This window comes from Capsicum annuum, chromosome 5, assembly GCF_002878395.1.
Source record: "Capsicum annuum cultivar UCD-10X-F1 chromosome 5, UCD10Xv1.1, whole genome shotgun sequence".
NCBI lineage: Eukaryota > Viridiplantae > Streptophyta > Magnoliopsida > Solanales > Solanaceae > Capsicum > Capsicum annuum.
In genome coordinates, this window is record NC_061115.1 from 21,211,385 (window position 1) to 21,238,032 (window position 26,648).

The 26,648-nt window shown below is 37.7% G+C and overlaps 1 protein-coding gene across 2 annotated transcripts; it reads right to left on the bottom strand.

The window, feature by feature from the left end:
• Window positions 1-26,648, bottom strand: LOC107870421 (pre-mRNA-processing protein 40C). Of its 2 annotated transcripts, none has more exons than XM_016716951.2 (17): window positions 26,481-26,648; window positions 24,392-24,635; window positions 24,156-24,308; window positions 22,710-22,910; window positions 21,914-22,544; window positions 21,641-21,804; window positions 20,638-20,675; window positions 18,834-18,912; window positions 12,653-13,123; window positions 9,386-9,469; window positions 8,009-8,149; window positions 7,188-7,294; window positions 4,656-4,779; window positions 3,493-3,636; window positions 1,582-1,728; window positions 986-1,108; window positions 1-635 (listed from the first exon to the last, which is right to left on the bottom strand). In XM_016716951.2, exons 2-17 carry the CDS (start codon window positions 24,599-24,601, stop codon window positions 366-368), a joined length of 3,087 nt encoding a protein of 1,028 aa, XP_016572437.2. In that variant the 5' UTR covers window positions 24,602-24,635; window positions 26,481-26,648; the 3' UTR covers window positions 1-365. The 2 variants fall into 2 exon arrangements, with proteins under 2 accessions (XP_016572437.2, XP_016572436.2); XM_016716950.2 differs by having other exon boundaries at window positions 21,914-22,550.

Here is a 26,648-nt window from a genome sequence, read left to right on the forward strand (position 1 = left end):
AAACGGTAAAAAGTTCGAGCACGTATTCTATTTCTTTTGTAAGGCAATATTACGAAAGAGAATTGGCTGTGATCTCAAATTCTAACATACACAGAATTAGAAGAAATCAAATCTACAACATGATCTCCTAAGTATGAAAAGATAACAAGGATTGTCAGATTTGACAAAAATAAGTTCTGAACGCTGGCTTTAAATTGATAAATGAACTGCCAAGGAACTGGCAGAAAGTACTCTGCTTCCTACCGATTTAAAGATAAGAGTGTCCTAAGAAATCTACCTTCTCGAGAATTACTATTCTTGATCTTAGTCAAAAGGCCAAGAAAAGTAGAAATAGCTGAGGATTACTGCGGCTCCTGTTTCTTGCTTTACCTCCTCCTTGAATCAGAAGATCCTTTACTTCTTGCTTTGTCTCCTTCGTCAAATGATGACTTTTGCCTCCATTGAATATCTTCAACATATCGGCGCCATAAGGATTCCCTATCTTTTCTTGCCATCTTTGAATACCTGGGATCGCCTTTGAGTAGCTGTTTGGCTGTTGACCAAGAATTTGCAACTGTTTTACCATCTGTCTCTCTTGAACAAGCTTCAACAGTTATAACCTCCGCTAATAACGCTTTAAACTCTTGTGCGCACCGCTAGGAAACCAAAATATATAATATGAGAATAAAGAAGAATACCAACAAGAAACAGATAAACACCACCATGATTACCATATTCTTGATAAACAATGAAACAGATAAATTGCACGACGGGAGCCAAACGTATTTGTCAGTTTGAACGATGCAAACTGCTAGTAATTTTCAAGCAACAAAGGGGCTACATGACACTTACGCAATTAACTCAGATTAGATAATATTAGCAACTCATGCAAGGAGGAGAAACCCCTCCCCCCAACACACACAAACACGAAAAAAAAAAAAAAAAAAAAAAAAAAAAACAGAGATAAAAGATGCATTAACTTAAAAAAGAATAACAGGCATCTTACTTCATACAATATCTTCACATGTTCCCGGAAGAACTTTTCCAATTCAGACTGATCCAAATGAGGATTAGCTGCACGTCCTTGGGGATCCTTCTCTAATTTAGGTTTCGACTCTGTCCAAGATGCCTTGGGTGCAATGCCAAAGAATATATCAACAATTTGAAAATAGACATCTAGAGAATAAAATGGAATGACCTTTTCAACAGTTCACAACATAGTAAACACAATTTGTCCAGACTTCTTAGTAAATGTAAAGCCAGAACTCAAGAATTTTTAACTACATAAACTGATGAGCGCCAAGGAATAACACCTCATGTAAAGATGGATGGAGCTTTGTGCCAAAAAAAGTTCTTTCAAATTTTGTTACTGAATTACGATGAAGGAAAGCAAACCGTCTCTGAACTTATTACGATGAAACATAAGTTTTTATCCAAGAAATAATCCTGGAGGTGTTGTATACCAATTATGAGATGAAGCAGAAGTTTTGTTTCAAGGTACTTTAACTATCCAGACAAACTGTCTAATCAAGTAATGGGATATGATCCATATGTACTAAGATATTTCTTTGTAACAGTTTAAGGATCTATACAAGATAATACCTGAGGATCCTTGATTATTTCAACCAGCAAGGCTTGATAAGATTCAACAGCTTCCTTTCTACGGGCTTTCAACCGCACCCTCTCCACTTCTTGTTCTTCTCTTTCTTTACGTTTTCGCAAAGCCCGTTCTCTTTCCTTCAATTTATCCTGCAAATATCATGCAGAAAACCATTAACATCTTCAGAACCTCATGTGCTTTCCAACTTCAGATTGACGGTCTGAATACAGACAAATATAAATTCAAATAAGTAAAGCTAATTAAAATCACAAAGCATCAATACTTAGTTTTCTAACAGAATCAACATCTACCTTCCAATGTAGGGGTGGGGGGGTGGGGGGTAAGGTCAATCTACCCTCCCCAGACTAAGGGATTACACTAGGGATATTGTTGTTGTACCAGAATCAACATAACAAAGAGAGTGAGCGAGAGCCCTTAGCTGGAGGCACAAACACAACAGCTTGAATCGGCAGAGATAAGACCATTAAATAAAAGACAATAAATATGAGTAAACCAGTGTTATCAAAAGCAAAATAACTCTAAGACCCGTTGGGGCTTTAAGCGCAAAGTGCTAATAAGATGTAAGCTTAAGTGAAAAAAGGCGCAATTGGAGAAAACAAATACAGATCTATATGTTTAGTCCAAGACCAAGACCAATAACTGTAAGCATGAAAAACAAACATATGGACAAAGAAATTGATTTTTTTTTTCTGATAAAGTGAAATATCAATCATTTAGTGTCGCCTCTTCAAGAAACGCTCATTCACAAGGAAAAGTTTGTCTTAGAGCTTGACGATAGACACTGAAACACACATTAAGCGAGGCGAAACGCTCAGCATGTTTTGGGCCTTGCTTCAGGGCTCAAGCATACTTTAAGCATGCCTTTGAGAACACTGGATTAAACTATCAAAAGAGGTGACCTATGCAGCACGTTCTGAAGTGCTAGATTCTCATACAGTTTGAAGGTATGATTTGTCTCCTTATATGGTTTTGAGCAATTCTCAACTACAATGAACTAGCTTTTGGAGTTGAGTTAGGCGCAAGATCCATTTTCTTTCAATGGTAGGTTCAAATTGGAATGCAACAATCTCGGTGCATTTGGATTTATGGGAAATAACATAAGGCACAGAGAGAGAGTTAAAAATATAAGGGATTAAGTGTTGGCCCACTCTACAAATGGCCATTAAAAGTACCAACCCCTACATATAGTGTGTGTGTGTGTGGGGGGTGGGGGGAGGAGGGGGAATTAGCCACATGTTAAGCGTCAAATTTTAGGTGTTACCTGTACTAGTTACGTGACAAGCAAATAAGAGAGACACAGACAGGTAGGTGACGAGGAATTAGCTGCATGATAAGAGTCAAATCTTAGGTGTTATCTGTACATTTAAGTTCCACATCGAGATTTACAGTATAACTTTTTGAAACAAAGATTTACAGTATAACTAGTTACGGATAAATAGGGAAGAAAATTTAAAACCCTATATAATATATATAAGAGAGAGAGAGAGAGAGAGAGTTGACAAACACAAAATGAGATATCATGATAATATATTTGGATTATCCTAATCAATATTCATACAATAATATAACAAAAGGCAAATCGAACAAAGAAATGCTAAAACAAGGACAACCAAGGTGCCGAAATTGGAAAGAAGTAAAAAAGAAAGGGCAGCCCGGTGCATTAAAGCTCCCGCTATGCGCAGCGTATGGGGAAGGGGTCCACCGCAAGGGTGTATTCTACGCAGCCTTACATTGCATTTCTGCCAGAGGCTGTTTCCAAGGCTTGAACCCGTAACCTCCTGGTCACGTGGCAATAACTTTACCAGTTATTCCAAGGCTCCCTTGGAAAATAAGTGTACTTCTCTTTTGAGAATGAAAATGTTGTATTCATTGGAAAAGAAGTGTATCCTTACCTCTTCATCATGTTTTGCTTTTGCAATTCGTGCAACTTCCTGTTCAGCAGCCTTCAGTTCCGATAGATATTCATTGAATAAAGCCTCTCTCTCTTCATGCTTAATAGATTTATAACGAGGATCATTTCTTAAGCTATCCTTCACCTAATATCAGCAGAAAGTTGCAACTTAGGAAGGGAGGAAAAGAGCATTGCATCTATCCAAGGAAAGGGGAAAAGAAAAGATTAAAGTAAACTTTACATTGAATATTCATCAAAACCAGACTAAAACAAGGGCAAATAGTTTTTATCCTTCAAGAGCATTTTAAGAAATGGGCAACTGCAACAACCATATGAATATTTGAAAATTTGAGCACAACTTCCATTGTTTTTAAGGAGAGACGATACAGGACTGATTGAGTACATAAAACAATGTACAAAGAAAAAATCACTTCTATCTTGTTGATTTGCATACATGATATTAATCATCTAATTCAAACGGATATAATTCGATATTTAACTATTATTTTAGTTCCAGATAGCAAAATTTTTAATTCTATTATTCAACTATGCCCTTTTGTTTTTTCAAGTTGGTGCTACCTTTATTTACTTTCCAAGGAAAATAAAAAATTGATTTCAGAGTATATTCAATAGGAGCTTAAAACATAAAATTCATCAAAACACAATAAAGTATGTTGGTAAGTGAGAAGTGCGATCTACTGAACTTGTTATTTATAAATGATGAGATATTCTGTCTTAGGAATGTCAGATGTTAATTTGGCACTGCCCAACATAAACCTGTGCCACTTGGTCTAAAATGATGGGCTTCATGTTTAACTTCTCAAAGTTAAGGAATTATTGATAAATTTGATGACATTGTAGACTTTGAGACTCAATTGGAGTTCAACACAGCATGAGTTTTGCAGAATGTTCCACCTTATTAAGAACATGAAAGGAGGTTTGGTGAGCAAATTTAAAGTAAGTTAAATGTAACAGAACTCGAGAAACTAAGAAGTTGCAGGTGCCACATACTACTCTACATAGAATTAAGCAATAAACGTTGAAAGCTTCAATCTTAACTAGGCATGCCAATGCAGACTGAGCACTCAATTTGCAAACAAGTACAAATATCTACAAGGCAACTATTTATATTGATATTTTTCTTATCATAACATCTAAACATACCTTTGACCACCGTGTATTTAAAGTAATATCTCCTTGTTCTCGAAGCATGGACTTGAACTGAGATATAGCAGCAGCACGTACAGCATGAGCTTTTTCTTGAGCTGCTTTCCTAAGCTGAAGCACCCTACATAGTAAGTAGAATCTTGCCTAACCAACCAGATCATATAAAAAGAAATGGAAATACATCAAACCATCCTAGAATTGCCACGAACCAAGAGGAAAAAGAACAAATCCAGTCCAGCAAAAGAATAAGATCGGATAATATTAACTACAGTGATTAGTCCTCCAACAATTAAGCATAGTCGCAACACAGAATTGCACCAGCCAAAATAAAGTTATCTTATTATCGAAATCTCTTTTGGCATACGTACCATTACAAATTGTTAGATCATCAACCCCCAACCAAAACCCACAATAAAAAACCTTTTTGTAGGAGATGAGCATCAAAATATATTGGATCAACAGTTAAATAGAAAGCATTTGGAATTTTATGGGGGAACAGACTGGGACATTAACCATCTTTTTTAACATTGTATGTGGACAGACCAGTTGTGGAGAACGTTCATCTGTCTGAGGAGGATTAAAAGGGTGAAGCCAGGGAATATAAAAGGATTGCTTAACTGCTGGAACAAGGTTGGGAATGCAGCCAAAAAGGAAGATCGTCCCTGCTTGTGTTTGGCGGACAATGTGGAAAGAAAGGAGTAGGAGATGTTTTAAAGACAAGCAGAGCAGTCTACCGGAGTTTAAGATGAATTGCTTAGCTCTGTTCTATTTTTGTAGTAATCGGAAACTAATAGCTCAGCCAGAAGATATTGTTGATATTTTAGACCGTTTATAGGAGCAACAGATAGATGATCAAATTGTAAGTTATAATAATTTTGAAGGGGAACTACATATTTTGATGTAGTATACCTGTGGATGTATAAATTAAAAGTAACCATTCTCCCCAAAAAAAGCATTCTGAATCAAATGACAGATCCATTTTGGCCAATGCAAACTTATTCGTTGCTTTATAAGTCATATGTGTTTTGACATTGATGAAAGAAACAACGATTATAAAAGAAATTAACTATTTTAAACCTATTTAACTAATTAAAAATATATTTCAGTTATAAAAGAAATTAAAAACCTTATTTTCTAAGAAAACCCACCCAAAACTCTCCCTCTCCCTTTATAGTCGGAACTTCTCAGCCGTTGCACCCCCCTACACGTAGCAAGTAGCAACCACCCATTTTATCTTCCTCAACCCATTTCTCAATTGTAACCTTCTTCTTGATCCTATTTTTCATTGGTACGAGGAAGAATAAAGTTTTGCCAGAAAAACACTAATGAATTGCTGGAAAAAATGGAGTTACGCTGGAATTTTTTTGTAGTCTTATATCCGATTTTATTTTTCTGTTGAAAACCACTTTTTTTTTCTTTTTAACGATCAACTTTAATTAATTAACTAGTCATTATCGGTGCATTACATGGACATAAGTAATGTTCGGATTGAACATCGCCGGAAAAAATAACATTGCACCGGAAAAAAATTATAGTACTCAAATCTAATTATTCTTTTACCTGATGAGACAACAAGAGAATTTTGTTGAGTTAAGTTGTGCCAGACTCTTCACTTTGATGCCCCACCCATGTTGGATTCTCCAAAAATACACTACTTTTGTAGAATCCGACATACACCAGTTGATCTTTGAAGAGTCCGAGCAACATAGGTGTTGTGTTTAAAAGCATAATTGGTGCTTTTACAGCTATTGTAATGGCCACGACAATGAAGGCAAGTAGTTGATGGTGGTAGAATTAATTAAGAGGAGGAAGAAGAAGAAAATTATATTACAAAGCACTGTTCACGCGCTTTGATGGGTGTATTACACACACTATGCCATATCAGCAAAATGTATCAAATAGATGTCAATTTTAAATAGTAAAGGTGTTAAGTAGATACACAACAGTATATAACAGAGTTTTTCTTATTTGTATTAAGAGCTACTCTAGGGGGAATGTTTTTATGTGGTGCTAACGAACTAATAGCCATCTTTGTAGCCCCGGATCGTTTCAGTTTATGCTCCTACCTATCATCTGGATATAACAAGAAAGATGTATAATCTAAAGAGGCTTCTATGAAATATTTACTCATGGGTGGGGCAAGCTCTTCTATTCTGGTTCATGGTTCCTCTTGGCTATATGGTTCATCCGAGGGAGAGATTGAGCTTCAAGAAATAATAAACGGTCTTATCAATACACAAATGCATAAATCCCCAGGAATTTCAATTGCACTCGTATTCATTACCGTAGGAATTGCGTTCAAGCTTTCCCCGTTGAGGTGGCTAAGTGAATTCTTGTGGACAAGTTTAAGGGGCCGTCAATGACTTGAAGCGTTTTAAATTGGTGGTGGTTGGTGGTTGTGGGGGGGAGTAGAAAATAGTGCGGCAAAAATCAAAAGCCACTTATTAAGACGAAGATGAGAAAATGTTAGGAAATAAACGACATTAGAGTAAGTAAACATAAACCAAGATTGAACCAGTTGACAAGTACCTCTCATTCAAAAGCACTTCCCTCTCCTTTCGATCTAAGGTCTCGAAGCGTGGATCATGACCCCATTTCTTTTTGAATGATTGATAATCAGTATCCTCATTGATATCCTGGACAAAAGTTCAGCAAGCAGTTTAAGCCCTAGAAATTCATGTTCAAACAAAAAGTTCAACTTCCTTAGCCTTAAAGTGAGAACACTTACTTTACAAGGAAAGTTATATCATATATTACATTATACCAAACTGTTTATAATGCTTTCAGGATGTACTTGTTTTGTACCAAATTCCCCAGTTTAACCTTAAACTACTAGGGGTCGTTCGGTATGCTGGACAAGTATAGATAGTCCTGCGATAAAAATTTAGATTTGTCTAACCGCTTTGTTTGGTTACTAACCATGGGGTAAGTTACCAGGATTAGTAATTGGTACCGGGATAAGTTTACCCTGCCAGAATGTGGAATGAAATAGACAAAAGTACCTTTGAGGTCCCTCAAACCCTTTTTATACTAAATAAGATGAAGGGTAATTTTGTAAACATGCAACTTTTTCTTAGAAATTATGCTATGCATGTTATTTTTAATACAACAAACCAAACAATCAATATAACTAATCTTATCCCAAGCATAACTTGTCTTCAAACCAAACGACCCCCTACACTTTTAGTCAAGTCAAGTAGAAAATAGACATTTAACTACCTTTAGCAAATTAAAACTTAATCATGCCGAGAAGAAATTGAAGATTCCACTTTGTAATGGAAGAACTAGTAGAAAAATATTGTGACATTACATCTGAAAAGAACTAAAGAGAGCTTAGCAACAAGATAAACCTCCTTTGCTTCTTCTAGTAATTGTTTGAAGCCCTCCACTGCAGCCTTCTGTGCTGCCCGCTTCTCCTTTCTTTCTTCATCTGCACGCGTCTTGACATAATGCTCAAACAGAGTTTTTCTAGCACTGTAACTTGGAATAGCCTGGATAAAGAGACCCGCTATTTAGGAAGGTAATGAAGAAAGTGCTACAAAATAAAAAATGGAAAAAAACAACTGGTAACATGATTATGCATATATGATCATATGATAGCTCAGAACCTGGAAGAGGATATACAGGTTACTATAATTTATCATGAATAGACCATTTAGTTACTCTCACAACAAGTGAAGTGATCTCAGAAAGTTATTAGCTTGCAGCGAATCAATGTCAATAATGTAATTTGTATTAGAATGTATCACATTGGTTGGGGGAATGGGTTGTGGTCTCCCAATGTGATTTGACAACCCTCATCTTATGAACTAGTTTTTGAGTTTGAGTTAGGCCCAATGTCCCTTTCCTGGACATAGAATCACCATGTCAAATCCTGCCGCATCCTATTCTTGGTTTATCCGATGTTGATGACGTCTTTCATGATATACATATAAGGGAAAGGATGCACTTCTCTAATAAGGCAAAAAGTACATGAGCAAAAGCTTCTCTAAATAAGGAAAAGGCAATTTCATGTTCTGGAGCAGTAAAGAGTCTTTATTATGAACATCTTTCACTTTGCAACAAAAGCAAAGAAGATACATAAAACCCGAAAGCCTCATGTCATCAGTTTGATGGAGGCATATACAAGGCTACAGCTTTTTATAATAATGCCATTTGTGTACTGTTTGCAACTGAGATGCACTTTTTCACATGAGCACACTGTACTTGGGAACAATGAAATGTCAAAATTTTCCAGGATCCTCCTCCTCGCTTTCTTTTAAAGTAACAGACCTCTACTTGTTCCCTTTGGGTGGCGCAAATAGGCCTCATTTATCATAAAGAATAGGAATATATTTTGAGGGCCCATTTGTCATGTAACTTGCTGTTTCCTAGATGTAGGTTGTTCTCTGCAAATAGAACTCTTCTAATCTCACTTTCAAAATTTGGTTTGCATCTTTCGAATCCTGCTTACTTTGAATAATAAACCAAAATCTGAACCAACCATTACCTACGCACTGGATTCCTGTTACAGTTAACACCTACAACCTCAAAAAGCACTGGATTCCTTGAGGATTGAACTCATGCATTGCTAAAAGGCTACAGATGCAGCATACTACAGACAATTGAATTCACAAAAATAAGCGCATGCAGTCTAGGAGATTTACGATTTAGAGAGATAAACCTGTCTTTTAGGAGGTGAAGAAAAGGCCACTAAGTCCCACATAAAGTCTTTAGTTTCAACGAACCTTAAAGCGCGGATCAAACACTATCTTTGGTAATTCCTTCTCCCACTTTGAGAATGGTGCTACTCCACGTTCCTTCAGCATCTCCTGGAAATTTCACACGCGTGGGATGCATTTAGATCAAACAGGACAAGACTCACCAAGCAAAAATTCAACTGAAAGCAAGGGACAAAATGATGGTATGCCCAAACACCACCGTTAAGAGTACTTACAGCAAAGAAGCTAACTGTACATCTATAATGGAACCAACCACCGGATAGTGTTCAAAGATAAGTCCAAGTATAACGAACAACAAAATGATATACTAATTAAAACAAAATACAGAAGGATAACACATCCAAAAAAAAAAAACACAGAAGGATATAACTGAGACAATTTTCCGGCTCAGGCAACCCCTCTAAAGAATGAAGTACAGCTACCTATACCATCCTAAAACACAAACATATTCATGACAGTAAAAAGTTTATTTTGTATCAGGTTGTAAGCCATTGGAAACCTTTTTACCCGCTGTCCTCCCAAAACAAATAGTTAGTTCCATCCTACCGTCAAGATATGGAAGCATGTAATTTCTCTCACCACATCCCAGATGTTTCTCACTGCACCACCACATTGTAACTCCATTTGAAGTCTACAAAAAAGCAGTCCAGTGCATTATCCTCCCGCCATGCACAGCGCGGGGAAGGACACTAGGACAGTGCAATAAAACCTATATGTTGCAGCTAAGTCAATGCACACCAAATTACACACTATAATTCAATTCTCCTCCCTATGAAATCTCCAATAGACCTAGGTTTAATATTAAATTCAGATTCCTTAATTACCAATCTCTAATAAGGTACAGTCCAGCAACCCCATCTTATCAATTATCAGTATCTTCCATTGGATGCATGATGAATATTCAAATTGTTTAACTCCTAAAGACACAGAAGCAGTTCATTTAGGAAGTTAGAAATATTACACAACTATTACATAACAAGCTTTTGCTACAAAGAACTAATAGCTTATGTATCGAACTGCACCGAGTCTAAATGAGAGGATAAGGACAAAACAAAAAGTGGACCACATCAAGAGAAAGTTCGCTCGTATAATGTTCACCACACCACATATACAACAACAACAAACCCAGTGTATTCCCACATAGTGGGGTCTGGGGGTAAGATGTACGCAGTCCATACCACTACTTCAGGAGAAGTAGAAAGGCTGTTTCCGATAGACCCCGGCTCAAGACAAGGAATAATAAACAGGAGCATGGAACAGGATATCAAGACAAAAATACGCCACCCACAAGGAATAATAAACAAAGAATAGTAAACACATTCGTAATAAAGCATACAACAAAGTGTCCTAGCAAGAATAATACATCTACCAAGTAATGTCCTACCCCAACGACTCAAACTGGCACTAGCCTTCTATCCTAATCCGCGCCCTCCAGATCTTCCTATCTAGAGTCATGTCCTCAGTGAGCTGTAACTGCTCCATGTCCCGCCTGATCACATCTCTCCAATATTTCTTCGGCCTACCCCTACCCCGCCTGAAACCATCCAAAGCAAGCTTCTCACACCTACGAACCGGGGCATCTGTGCCCCTCCTCATCACATGCCCGAACCATCTCAATCGGACTTCCCGCATCTTGTCCTCCACCGAAGCCACTCCAACCTTTTCCCGAATAGTCTCATTTTGAACTCTATCACCCCTATTAAGCCGACACATCCAACGCAACATCCGCATTTCCGCCACCTTCAATTTTTGAATGTGAGTTCTTGACTGGCCAACATTCCGCTCCATCCAACATGGTCAGCCGGACTGCCACCCCGTAGAATTTGCCTTTAAGCTTGGGCGACACCTTCCTATCACACAACACCCTCGAGGCGAGCTTCCACTTCATCCATCCCGCTCCAATACGATGGGAGACATCCTTACAAACTCTCCATTCCCCTGAATCATGGACCCCAGATACTTGAAACTATCCCGCTTACACACCATCTGGGAATCCAACCTTAGTACCACCTCGTATTCCTGCCTCACGTCATTAAACTTGCATTCCAAATATTCTGTCTCGCTTCTGCTCAACCTGAACCTTTTAAACTCAAGGGTCCGTCTCCACACCTTTAATTTATCATTCACACACCCCCGCATCTCATCAATCAAAACTACATCATCCGCAAAAAGCATACACCAAGGCACCTCTCCTTGAATACGCTGCGGCAACACATCCATCACCAAAGCAAACAAAAACGTGCTGAGAGTGGAACCCTGATGCAACCCCGTCCGTCCTCACCTGAGTCTTAGCTCCATTATACATGTCCTTGATTGCTCTAATATACGCCAACGGTACCCCACTCACCTCCAAGCATCTCCAAAGCACCTCCCACACAACATATAATCCTACCAATTAATTGAAACAAAAAAGTAGCAACACAAAAAGAGAACCCATGGAAAGCGAATTGTACAGAGGATCCTTGTCAAAAAAATGAAGAAGAGAGAATTGTACACAGGAAATAAACAGTGGGAAGTACAATATGGACACCTGTATGTATCTGAGATCTCCTGAAAAGGTAGAATTGTACACAGGAAATAAACAGTGGGAAGTACAATATGGACACCTGTATGTATCTGAGATCTCCAGAAAAGGTAATACACAGAGAAGTTTTGTGGGGTCTTTACAAAAAGCAAAGGGAGTAAAGGAAAAGTCAAAATTATAAACCCTGGAATATTAAGTTCATTAAGAAAGGCTTTAGTAATTTGTAGTGGGTTGACGCTAATAATCCAAGAAAGTAAGCTGGGTGTAAATTTAATGGCTACCACACCATGGCAAATAATGTGTTGGAAGGAACATTGATGTAGACTTCATAGCAAAAGTTCTAGAAGAGAGAGGTTCTTGGTGCTAGCACTGGGATGTAGGTGAAAGCTATGTTGCTCGGACTCTTCAAAATATCATCTAGTGCGTGTCGGATCCTTCAAAAGTAGTGCATTTCTGAAGGATCCGGGCCACATTTTTGGAAAGTCCAAGCAACTTAGGGTGAAAGGGCATGGGCCAAGTCTGTCTTCCTTCCTACCAGCAATTTAGAACCAGTACCTACAACATACTAGTATCAAAATAAAGTTCTTGTGCAAACAGCCAAAAAAACTACAAATGTAAACAGAACCAAAATAAACAGATGAATGTACTTGTATACGTATAAAACTTATGTAGGCCATAAAATCATGAAGGAAAAAAAAAAAAAAGAAAACTAGACTTGCTTATGAAGTAGCTAAATCTCCAAAAGAGACCTTGAATTGGATGATACAGTCCTCTTTGGTTGGTACACCCTCATCATCCTCTGAATCTGAAGAGGACCCGGACAAACTGCCATTGTCATTAGCTTCTTTTGACTTCTCTTTGATATTTTCTTTTTGTGCAGCTCCAATTGTAGATTCAAGTGCTTTTGATCCATTTAATTCAGATGATATTACTCCTGACGAGGCTGGGGCTGGTGAAGAAACAGCAGGAGGAGCACCAGAATCCATTAACTTCTTTTTTACAAGATCCAGTGCAGAAGATCCTGGAACTATTGAAGGTCTTAGAGTTGTCGCATCACGACCACCAGTATTAACAGCAGGAATGCTCAAACTAATAGGAGCAGATCCTTTTTCAGTTGACTCATTAACATTCGGTGTTGATGGTGGCTGAGCCTGCAAAGCATCAGCTTCATGCTTCTTTTTCAACTCTGTCACCTCTCCGGGAATTTGCCAGCTGCTTAACTGGGTAAGAAGGTATACAAGGAGAAAGGACATTAGAAAAAGTAACTGCAACATTGACAATCTTTGAACTAATTCACCAAGCAATCAGTGCTAGAATGTACAACCCACTTTTATCATTAAGGACCTACATATTTTGTTCTTTTTTTTTTTTTAATAAGGTAAGCAATTTTATTAATAATAGGAGATATGCAGCATACAAACAGTATATCAGAAAATCTATAACATAATATGACTTTCTATGTACGACAGCCAATCTCTACAAACTGGAGCTTCATTAGTGCACCAAAAAGAATTCCTAATCAATCCATGAGGCGTATGCATGCCAGCGAAAGAGGAAAGCTGAAACTTCAAGATAGCAAAGAACTATTTAGAGGATTGATGATGTGAAATCTTTGATAAAGTTGGGTTATAAGTTATTAATATGTAATATTATTAATGGTTGTGTGATAATTAGAAACTCATTAAGTACAAAGTTTTCAAAACCAAAAATTTCCTCTTTCTAAATCAAGTGATAGTGTATTTTATCTACAAAAGCACTAAGTAGGTGCAGCATATGTACATATACAAATGAGAGAGCCCTAGTTCGTTGGACCAACTAAGGAGTCAATTAGGTCCAACAAGGGAATAACATCATTTACATTATCAAAAATAATATAAATATCTTCCGTATTGTGTCATCCTCTATCTTCCTTTAAAGTATATAATGGTGCTCCTTTCACACTATATATAATATGGAGGCAAGCGAGAAAGCATATGATAAAGCACCAACAAAAATCCTTTCCGTGAAGAACGGGGAAAAGAATTCATATCAAAAGTAAAAATTCCATAATACTAAGGATTCGCATTGAGAGTGTGTATGGAATCCAATTTTCTTATGTTTGGTCGGCTTAAACGTTTTGAAAAATGTTTTCGAAATCAACTTATTTTCCTCAAATCTAAGATAAATGACTTTCCTTCAAAAAGTAAGGAAAACATTTTCTAAAACTTTCTTTCAACGTCACTCACAAGTTGAAATATTCATACAAGATACAACTCCCAAAATCACCCACCCTACCCTGACACCCAATCCCCCCACCACCCGCAATCCGAAAAACATCTTTAATTTTTTTTAAAATATTTCAAATTTTTTACTTTTTTTCTAACCCCACCCCCTACACGATCCCCCCTACCAGCCCCCGCCCCCAAAAATTAAATTTTTTAAATTTGTTTTTAAAAAATAATCATTTTTTTCCTTTCTCCACCCTCGCACCCTACCACGCCCCCCACCCCCCAACTAGTCGTCGCCCCCACCCCCAAAAACAAATATTATTTTAATTTTTTTCAAAAAAAAACTCAACTTTTTTCTTACCCCACCCTTCTTTCCCTCTGCGTTCTCATTGTTTTTTCTTAAATATATACAAATACTTTTAGAAAATATTTTCCTACTTGCATAACAAACACAAGAACATATAAAAGAAACGACTTATTTTACTAGAAAATATTTTCCTCCTCCATATTGAACAAACCCTAAAAAAGTATTTTCCGGGGTCAAAATTTATTTTTATAATCTTTAGCTAAACACTAAAATGTATTTTCTGAAAAATATTTTTTCATTCAACAACCAAACACTAGAAAATATTTTCCACTTTCGAACCAAACATAAGAAAATAAGTAAGAAACCAACTTCTTTTTCATGAAAATATTTTCTGTGAAAAACATATTCCTTCATACCAATACCACACACACCCTGAGCCTATACTTACCTAGCTATGGATAAACAGCAGTGTAAATGATGAGGATGAGGTTCTATGGTGTATGTTATTTATTGATAATGATGTGTTTGTTAGAATATGAGTAGGAATAGGAAGCTTGGTACATATGACATGTATGCACCCGTTTGAGGGGGAGTGTTAGAATATGAGTAGAAATTGGAATAACATATAGAGCACTGCTTGGAAAAGGATTGCAATGTAGTGTCCTAGTTGAAAAAGGATTAGAGTGCAGTCGTCTCCTAGTTGGAAAAGGATTAATGTAGTGTCTATAATAGGGTCTCAATTTAATAATTCAGACACACAATTCAATGATAATATTTTCTCCCAGAGTGTTAATCCACGACCAATATCTTTAAACCTGGAGAACTCCAAAGAGAAAGATCAGAATAACCCATTCACCACAAGATACAAGTTGAAGTAACAGACACAGAAGAAAAAATAAAAGGTCAATTGAGAAGGTTGGGTTATGTCCTAACTCCTCCAAATACACCAATAAGATATAGTAGATTTACTGCAAGTTTAGCCAGCATTTAAAAAGCTAAAATGAAATCAGATGAGATTGAGTGCCTAAATGCAAATAATTCAGATATTTGGACTCAATACTCCCAGAAAATGTAATAACAGATTAACATAAAACATAGAATTAAAAATAGGATAGTCTAAATAGATAAGACTTACAGGAGTGTTATGAAATAGGTGGATACCTATAGAAGTGAAAAGCAAGTTTTATAAAGTATCTGTAATAAGAGCAAGATGTTCTATGGAAGTGAATGTTGGACCTCCAAGAATCAATATCATATCTCTACAGGATAAGCTTTGTAAAAATCCAAACATTAAGATAAGTGCATCCACACAATATTAGACAAGATCAATAGTGACTACATTAAACAAAAGGTGCACATAACACATGTAGAAAATAAAATGAGAAAAGGTCGTTAGATAGTTAGGTTTTCTCCTACATAGACCTCCAAATGCATCAGCCTGTATGCACTACAAGCTAACTCACGTAAGAAAGTGAAGTTCATGTGAGATTACACGCCTAAATACAAACAATTCACATATATCTAGGCTCCACATTCTAGTAGAGTTACATAATAGATGAAGATATACCACATAGAATTAAAATATAATATTTGAAATAGCAAAGTGCTATGAATCTGTTGGGCTATAGGAGGATATCTACCTACCAAAGTAAAGGCTGTTTTTATTGAATAATTGACCAGTAATTTTACATGGGAGTGAAAGTGAGCCCTCTAAGGACCAATGCATCCACATGGGAGTGAAAGTGAGCCCTCTAAGGACCAATGCATCCACAAAAGTATCACAAAGTGCAAATGTTAAGATGAACGGGCATTAATATAACAACAACAACAACAACATACCCAGTATATTCCCACCAAGTGAGGTCTGGGGAGGGTAAGTGTACGCAGTCCATACCACTACCTCACATGTGAGATAGAGAGGCTATTTCCGATAGACCCCTAGCTCAAAATAGAACAATCTAAGATAAGGAACAGTAATAGTAAGAATAGTAAAAGAACAAGATATAATAGGGATTAGCAAACTAAATAATACCATAAACAAGATACTTCAAGTAACACACCAAAAGATACCATACCCTAAACTCAGACTAACCTTCTACCCTAATCCGCCTCCTCCACAACTTCCTATCCAGGGTCATGTCCTCGGTAAGCTGGAGTTGCTCCATGTCATGTCTAATCACCTCCCTCTAATATTTCTTCGATCTACCTCTACCACGCTTGAAACCATCCCTAGACAACCTCTCAGACCTCCGCATTCGCATTGGGGCATCCGTGCTCCTCCTCATCACATGACCGAACCATCTCAACCTCGCTTCCCTCATCTTGGCTTCCACCGAAGCCACACCCGCCTTATCTCGAATAACCTCATTTCTAATCCTGTCTTTCCTAGTACACTCACACATCCACCTAAGCATTCTCATTTCCGCCACCTTCATCTTCTGGATGTGGGCCTTCTTAACAGGCCAACAATCTGCCTCATACAATAACGTCGGTCTAACCACCACTCTGTAATGGATGTGCATGTAAGTCTCCATCTTCGTTAATCTCTCCATTCTCCTAAATCATAGACCCTAGATACTTGAAACTATCTCTTTTACTTATAGAATGAGGATCAAGCTTAACAACCACATCGGACTCATGAGACACCTCGCTGAACTTACACTCCAAATATTTTATCTTGGACCTACTCAACCTAAACCCTTTAGACTCAAGAGTTTGCTTCCAAACCTCCAATTTAGCATTAACTCCACTACGTGTCTCATCAATCAAGACTACATCATCCGCAAAAAGCAAACAATAAGGCACCTCACCTTGAATGTGCCACGTCAAAATATCCATCACCAAGGCAAAAAGAAACAGACTAAGCGTCGAACCTTGATATAACCCCATAAAGACGGGAAAGTGCTCTGAGTCCCCTCCCCCAATCCTAACCCAAGTCTTGGCTCCGTTGTACATATCCTTAACCGCCCTAACATACATGATAGGTACACCTCTAGCCTCCAAACACCTCCAAAGAACCTCCTCCCTAGGAACTCTATCATAGGCCTTCTCTAAGTCATGTGCAAATCCTTCTTCCTATCCCTATACTGCTCCACCAGTCTCCTGACGAGATGGATGACTTCAGTAGTCGAGCGCCCTGGCATTAATATAAGTTTTAAGACAAAACCAAAAATGACCACATTGATAACTAATACAATTAGCACATACAGAGGATAAGTTACACTACAACGGTTACTTGAAATGGTATAATAATGTCCTACATGGACCTTAAAATGCATCTTTCATATATATGAAATCATGATAATTTAAGGTTTAAAAAGGAACAAGATTGACTTTAAATCACATGGAACGAAGTTGCCTCAAAAGATCTGCAAAGATTCAATTTTGACAAATACAGAACATAATCACAACAAAAGATCCATAGAGGCAATTCCAACTACTTGTGATTAAGAGTTAATTATGTTGCTACCCCTATCTTAGATCCAATATCCGTTAAGTCTTCTTAATGTCTTTGGAGTTTTTATGTTGGTAGATAATACAAAGCCTCTAGTAGTTAGAGAACTCCAAATCAAAGAATACAAGAGCAAAATGGGGAGATCGAGAGAATAGATAGTTAAAATTCAGACAGTAACCTAACTATATTCCGACAGAGGCATAGTTGCTGCAACAAAAGTGATGTCTTGGGTCAGCTTACACGCACAGACTTTTTTTTGAAAATGGCAACACATGCACGTTGACTACTCTAACATGCATCATAATGCAAAATCACAAGTGTGGGGTAAACCTGCCCGGCAAGGTTAGGAGATGACGGGATTAAACTCAAAGTCATAGTTGGCCTACAAACCCGAGATCTCACATTGCTACTCCTATGACTCAACCAGAGTCATTTTTCAGGCCCTCTAACCACGTTGTATTTTCCCATTCAAGATATTCACTACTTCCTCGTCATCATTTTTTTATAACAGAGAAATCAACGTCCGTCCCTCTAACCTTGTGCACTTACAAGGCTATTATTGCAAGGTTTAAACTTGTGATGTGCGGCTAATCCGCACACCATGAGCTTTTATCATTACACCAAAGCCCGTGGGGCTATTTTCTTATAACATTTGTAGTAAGAAATACATGCTTTAAATTAATTTAAAAGAAAGAAATGGATTTCATCTAGGACTATGCTTGCAAGAATAATGTTGTAGGTAACGCTTCTCGTAAGGGAAGAGAAAGAACATTCAACATGATTTGATAGACTAATTGAGACCTCAGACCAAACTCACTCTATTCAAAAAAAAAAATAAAGACCTCAGAAGTCGAACTATTCTACGCCAAAAAATGCATGCCAAATGAAACAAATGAACAGTGTAATCCTCTAATAAAACAATAGGTTTTTCTAGGAAAAAAGAATAAGCTGATTAACCATACCTTTGTTTTGGTGTTATAGTAGAATTTTTGTCCATCATTAGTAGCAACCAATGCCCAATCTGTACCAGCCAACTTTTCCCTGATTGTAAGTGAAGATGCTGGAATGGTTAGTTGAGCTGGTAAAGCTTGCTTCAGTATTAAATATGCTTGCAAATAAGAAACAACACAGATCAATCAACATTTGCTTATGAAAAGAAGCTTCCATCCAACAAAAACAGAGATAACAAAAAAGGAAAAAGACCTAGGATTACACAATAAAAGCTGAGCTGTGAAACTCTTAATTAAGGAACAACTGCAACTCTGACAAGACAAACAGGGTAGTATTCTGACACCAGACAGGCATGAATGACTCTTCTCCTTACTGATTTCCTGTCCAAATATTTTGGCCCCTTCACAAGACAACCTAGGCTTACACTATCAACCAAATCTACTCAACAGTGACACTGAATCAGTTCTATTATAGAGATTCAGAAAGAATTCAACTCGACCTAATCCTTCCTTCTAAACTAAGTAGAGACACGCACACCAGTATAGAGTAAATGAAGAAACCGACTTTATATACAATTATAAAGGGATACCTCTCTTGCATATTCCAGTTCATGTAATTACAAAGGTAAGTAATTAAGTTCAACATATCCGCTAATTACTGGCATAGATCTAAGAATAGATAAAAGCCAGCCAAATCTCAGTTCAAAAGGTACACTTGCTTAAGAATTCCTCTAGGATCTTGCCGAATTATGAAGTTCAACACTCTGCTTTGATTAACAAGGATAAAAGCTAACTATAACTACCTATACTGATCTTATTAGAGGCTTTTATTTTACCCTTTTGCTGAACATTCTTTTTTTAAAACTCGTTAGAAGAGTATTGTATTAATGCCCAGCAACCAGAAGGTGTTGTTGGGAATTTACAAGGGGTAGCTCCATTACATAGTGTATGAGCTCAAAAATTCTATCATGGCCTCTATATCATTTGGAAAAAAGAGAGTTTGAACGCTAGAAGGATCTTTGATTTTGATAAGATTGGCCTCTATATCATTTGAAAAAAAAGAGAGTTTGAACGCTAGAAGGATCTTTGATTTTGATAATATTGTCTTTCTGATGAACATTCTCTTTGCTTGGTCGTATCCAGTTTGAGTGGTCCTTTATTTTAGTTTTATTCCATTGGACTTCAAATTAAAATGTTCTTTCCGAAACTAAAAATACTTTATGTATGGCATGGGAAAGAAACAAAGGAGAAGAAGCATCACATGAGCAGATGCTCATAAATCATGAACCCTAAGAATCTGAGAATGCAAGAAGTAGCACATCTTTCTCTGGAGCACTGGTATACTGAGCGCACAAACAGATTCTCGTCTCCATATTATCCACTATCATTCATTTTTCCCTTGATGGGCGGTCTTTACAATACTATTTGACCAAGCTCAAAAGTATTCACCAGCATAAATAAATTGAAAAGGGACAATTTAATGAATCTCAGCACTAGCATATAAAGTTCTGGTAAAATATTTATATTTTGGATATGCGTGTTCCAATAGATCACCCTTTTTGGCTTGTGCGCTTGAAGAACATCACATGTATGCAAATATTCACTTCAGCAGTCAGACCATGTAGCATAAGCCATTAGATATGGGGGTGCTCACGTGAATAAACAACTACCCTCAGTGCCGAACAAGTTGGGATTGACTGTACTTTATGAATCCTCACTGACCATGATACTTCACTTAATACAATATAGTGAATTTATTCAGAGTCACAAAATACAGTAGCACAAGTCAAAAAGTTATTATACTATTGAAATGTACCATGAAACAGGAGTTGGCTGCGCAGCTACTTTGCCAGGCTGCACCAGTAGGGGAAAAACACTAGTGTCATATGTTATGAAAGAAAACTGACATGCATGGATAAGTAAAGTGTGTTAATAATGTAGACAATAAGCTTTAATATATAGAGAGCGAAAATAGTGACAAACTACGTCACAGCCAGATCGAAGTTAATTTTTGCTAGCAATGTTACAATAGACAATGCAATTATTTTTTTATTTTTTTTTTGAGAAAGTTCCAAACTCTTGAATATTCTAAACTACAACGGTCATAAGCAAAGAAGTCAATGAACTGTGGATGGAGAAGTTTAATGGGATTTGAGCTTTAGGAGGAACTTGCAAGACTGGGAGATCGCAGAGTTCCAGAGCTTGATGGAGTTGCTCCTCAAACAAAATATCTCACAGTTTAACCTTGATGTTTGGAGGTGAGCGGAGGATAATAATGGCATCTTCTTTGTTAATTCTTATTATGAGAAGCTACTAAGCAGGGAGGAGGCAAGCTTTCCTTATCTCTTGGTATGGATTCCTAGGTTACCTAGGAAAGCACGTTTCTTAACCTGGCAAGCAGCGAAGGAGGTAATTTACAACTAAAAATTCCCAAGTGTAAACTCCATGTACAAAATTATTTTCTGCGAAGATGCATTTATCAGAAAAATAATCAAAATTAGAAAGACTAATGCTAGCATGAGAAGTGAAAGGGATAAAAGACCTTTAGTTTCTTTATCATCTACGTTGCATAGAAAAGGAAACTCCAAGGGACGAAATTAGTCTCCTCAAGAAACAAAGAAGATCTAGAAGAGCTATGGGTTCTTCAAAATAAAAAATGGAGAACTGTGTGCTAATGAAAGCAGTTAGGCAGAGGCGTGACCTATTATCTTGTGAGAATTATAGTACTAGATTTCCATTACTCATTTTGAAATGAAGAAGACACTTAGTATTAAAATGCACCTGCTTAAAGCTCAAAGACTGAGAAGTGATGTACCTACCTCTCCCCTGAAGCCAGCAGGTTTCTCATAAGTAGATTCTCCTGTCAAAGAATTATAGTAGTAAATGGCCCCTGTTTCAGTCCGATGAGCGGTCCAGGTCTCCAGTTGTTCACTGGTTGAAGCTCCTTCTTTTGAGTCAGCATCATTTACATGCTTACCGCTGTCTGAAAAGGGGAAAAAGAAATTAAATACCATATGCTGTGAAATAAAGAATGGATAAATAGCAAGGATACCGAAAGGGAAGATTCTTCTTAGCAGAGACTATATGCATACCAACTCCGGGAGGTAACTCTGGTTGCAACCCTAAAGCATGGGTTGACTGGCTAGCAGTAGTTGGGACTCCAGGTGGAGCTGCCACTGGGGCAACACCAGGAGGACGAGTTTCAGGCCATGTCACTGAAGAGAGTGGCGCACTTGTAGCTGACAAAGGAAAGGGAACAGCAAAACCTACAGGATATGATGGAAATGGTGGTCTTAGCATGGTAGTGCCAGGTGGAGGCTGCAACCAAGGTCCCTGGTGAGCTGGAGCCATAGGAGTTGGAGAAAGATAGGGAGAATATGTTTGTTGCTGAACAGGTGGATTGGCCAGAGGATGAACAGGAGGCACATTGGGCCTTACGGGTAGAGAAGGACCTCCAGGTGAGGCTGTAGCAGTAAGATTGGAAGATGGAGGTATAGCTGGACCAAGACCAGGAGGACCAGGCGTAACAGGATTTCTAGGAACTCCTGCAGGGAGAAATTGGGGTGCGTGGGGCATTCTCATATTTGGAGAGCCCATATGAGAAGTTGGAAATGCAGTTGCTGGAGAACCAGAATTCATATGGCCGGCCTGTGTAATAGATTGCATGACAAAAGTTGCAGAAGTCATTCCTCCTGTTTCTTGTGCAACATCTACCCCCCTATTCTGCAACTAGAATAAGACCAAATCAGTTGTGAAGTCACGAACAATTATTTCAATTGCTCACAATAGAAAATGCTCTGCGTTCAATTTATATATATTACACCATTCTTCACCAGCCATAAGTAATGTTTTAAACTTCAAGAGGCACAGCATTTTAGTAACACATACTGGTTTCATTGGTTGATCTATCTGCGCCATCTGAGGATTTCCATTGAAAGATAAGTTTGAACCACTTAACAGGGGACCTGCAGCAGCTGCAGTTCCAGGTATGAATGAGTTCAACCCTGTGGACACCAGAGGAGGAGGAGGTTGTAATGATGCTGCAGGAGATACATTCTTTACATCCACAGAATGATCAGGAGCAGCAGGCTGCCACAAACAAATAGGTCTTGTCAGACACGCACCAATGCCAGCAAAAGGAAAACTTTAAAAACGAAAAAAACACCCTCTGAAAGACACATAGGAGAACCCTAGGAAAATCCATGAATAAAATTTTCATAATTAGTTGGAAGGTCAATTGCCGCAAATGATGACTGGGACTTCCTAAACAAGATTAAGACTTCATCAATGCAATATCCCAAATACAACAGTGCAACCCTCACACTTGCCAACAGCAGCAGATGAGGGGAGCAAAGAATAACAGATGATTCATAGCAGCCCTTCATAGAACACCACACAAAAAAACATTCCGAAAGAAAGCAACATATTGTCTTTAGAGTTGATTGAACAGAGCTGTCAACTGCTTTAAAAGTTAAATCACATATACACATAACTTCATACGAGAAATCACTTAAACGAACTTACTAAAAATTAACTCTTAAAATATGGAACCAGAACAGTAAAAGAATAAAGCAAACAAGGACTTCTGGTATTCAGGAACTGTTAAATCCTATCTTCTTGTGGGATTTCACTGGGTATGTTGTTGTTGTTGTTGTTGTTAAGCGATGAATAAAATTAAATGCAAAACCAATAAGTACCTTTATGTAGATTAGAAATCTTTAAGTGTCCTAGTAAAGTTTCTAACTTTCCATGTAATTTGATATTTGATAATAGACAACACTTATGCTCTTCCTGAACTGTACGATGCAATTTTAACCAAATGAAACCCCAGGTAACAATGCAAAGGGTATCTAGGACCAATTCCCAAAACTTGTCAATTATTCAATCCTGTAAAAAGAAGGATCTCCACTGCAGTATTTACCACTGTCTTCCGACCCTAGCATACCTTCAAAAATATTGTTTTCCTGTATGGACTTAAAGCACACATCCTACACAACATGTTCTTCACAATCCTACATACTATGATTTTAGCCAACTTTACTTACTCTAACTCTGATAATTTCAAACTTACAGGGATCTTCAGCTGCAGGCTTTATACAAGTAGATCCAATGTTAGATTTCCCATTGGACATTTACCTGCTCTAATATACCACATGTTAAACAAACTGGCCACTATAATTGGCATGGCCACGCAACATAAAATAACAGTCTTCGTATGACATCTAGAGGTGGAATCTTCTCAGTAGCCACTGACTACATGTAACACATTCTGATAATACATATCAGCCAAAATGTATGATGTAATAGTACTGTCATCAATCAACAGAAACTAACCCTCAAGGTGCTAGCTGAGAACTGTAAGCCACTGGAGAAATTGTTATCAGTTTGTGAAATGTTGTATGAAAATGAAGAGCCAACATTTGCAGACTGGCCAGGAATGGGAGGTTGGAGTGGTGCTGAAGAACCTCCAGAAGTTGATGGAATGACCTGCAACAAAAGCCAAGTCATTCAAAGTCTCTACAAATGGACTGGTACATCTCCAAAGACATAAAATGTAAAGATTGACTAACAGGACTTGAAGATGACTGTTGAGAGCTTCCAGGCGGGACACTAGCATTCATATAAGAGAAAGAAGCCTGACCAACACTATATCCAGGAGGGGGAATAAATTTCCCTTGGGCAACTTCTTGAGTTGAATCTGCATTCGGAGTTGAAGAACTTGTTGTAGGTTCTCCAGTTGCTGAACTCATAACAGATGTCTGTGACCTTGAAGACTGCATTTCCTGGGGCAGCCAAGCTGCGGATGGCACTTCACTGCAAAAATTACTTGAAGAAATGAGAACTGTGATCCTCTATTGCTGCTTCTTTGTTTGCTTGCATCCCTTTGGTTGGCATGTCATATTTTATTTCAAATATATGTACTTGTAGTTTTTTCAGTATCAAAAAAAAATTGTTTTATTTGAAATTTAAGAGAGAGAGAGAAAAGTTACAGGAAAAGATTAAGAAGGTCTTCTATCATAATGGGATGCAATGACAAAGGAAATACATATCCACTTAAGAAGACACTCCCTCTGCTGCAGGGTGATGGTTGCTTTTGGTTCCCTAGAGTTAAACTAGTTCATATTATTTTACAGAACATTTTGAAATGCAGTGGTATGCAGCTTGCAATGGTTTCCAGGAAGTTCCCAACTCTCTAAAAACATATTCTCAAAGAGAAATTAGATGTGGCTCACACATAAAATCGACCAAATTGTCAGTTTCAAAAAAAGAACCAGTGTCAAAAAAAAATGGCTGAATTGATCCTTGACAGGTGAAAACACACAAATTAACGGGAACAAAAAGTGGTATTACGTCGCAGTTGAGATTGAACCATGGTCTCCAAGGTTTGCACCCACTTCATTGACCACCAGGGCACACTACCAGTGCACTATATTGGCCCCATTTTTTTCCACTACTAGACAATTAGAAATTACTTGTGTCACTTTCATTAATAGCATGCATATAGCTGAGAACCATAAATGCATATGGCTTAGATATGCAACATAAAGCATGTAAAATAAAACAAAGACGTGGCTAGGGCACCACTGTCCAGATGAACGACATTGAAATTAACAGTTCTAAGCAAGTGAAATACAAAATGAAGCTCCAAGTCTGATATGTAATTCCTCAGTCCCTCTTTTTCCTCTCTATCAACTAGACAAATGCTGTGAATTTAAATTTACAGTTCCATATCTAATATTTTATTCCTCCGAGTCCGAATTAGTTTGGGCCGAATACAGCAGTTCAAGAGATTCGTTCCATTCTATTTAGGTTTTATCTTTATATTTTAAGTCTATGAATTGGTATTATAAATTACTCCTATCATGTCCATTAGGGAAACAGCTGGGAGATGCAACATAAAGTAGAGAAATAACAACCTGAGTTGTGTTTAGAGCATCACTGAAGTCTAGTGTCAGGACGTCAAACTGCAGTGTTGACTAAGTAACACCCATTTCGAGTCCCATAGCTAGGGTTATAGTAGTTATACTAAAAAACCTATGGACGTATTACCGATGCATATTTGTTGCTATTAACTATGTTCAAAACTTATGGCTATACGACAAATGCATATCTATTTCCATTCGAGCTCAAATTAAAGGGCTTCACTCAATTTCACCATATGACGAATGCATACCTGCTGCTATTCAAGCTCAAACTAAAGGGCTTCACCCAATTTCACCAACAGCCATTTTAAGTCCCATAGCTAGGGTTATAGTATCTATACAAAAATCCTATGGCTATAAGACCAATGCATACATGTTGCTATACAAGCTCAAATTAAAGGGCTTCACCCAATTTCACCAACACCCATTTTGAGTCCCATAGCTAGGATTATAATAACTATACGTTAAAAAAAAAAAAAAAAGAAACTACGACTATACAACGAATGCATATCTGTTGTTATTCGAGCTCAAATTAAAGGGCTTAAACCTAATTTCACCAACACCCATTTCACGTCCCGTAGCTAGGGTTATACTAGTACCTATACTAACAAAACCTATAGCCACATGACGAATGCATACCTGCTGCTATTCAAGCTCAAGCATTGAGATGTATATAGAGAGAAAATAATAAACGGAAACACAAACATACATAGAGAGGGAGAGAGAGAAAGTGTACCTGTGAATTCGAAGAGTGAGAGGAAGTGAGCGGAGCGATTGCTTGATTTGACGGAGAGAATGACATGCAGAGACGATAGCTCGAGCAGTGCGTGCTGGGTGGTGGTGTGAGAGAGGGAAAAGAGAAATGTGGGGGATCAGGGGCTTTTTGTTTGAAGGGAACTACGAG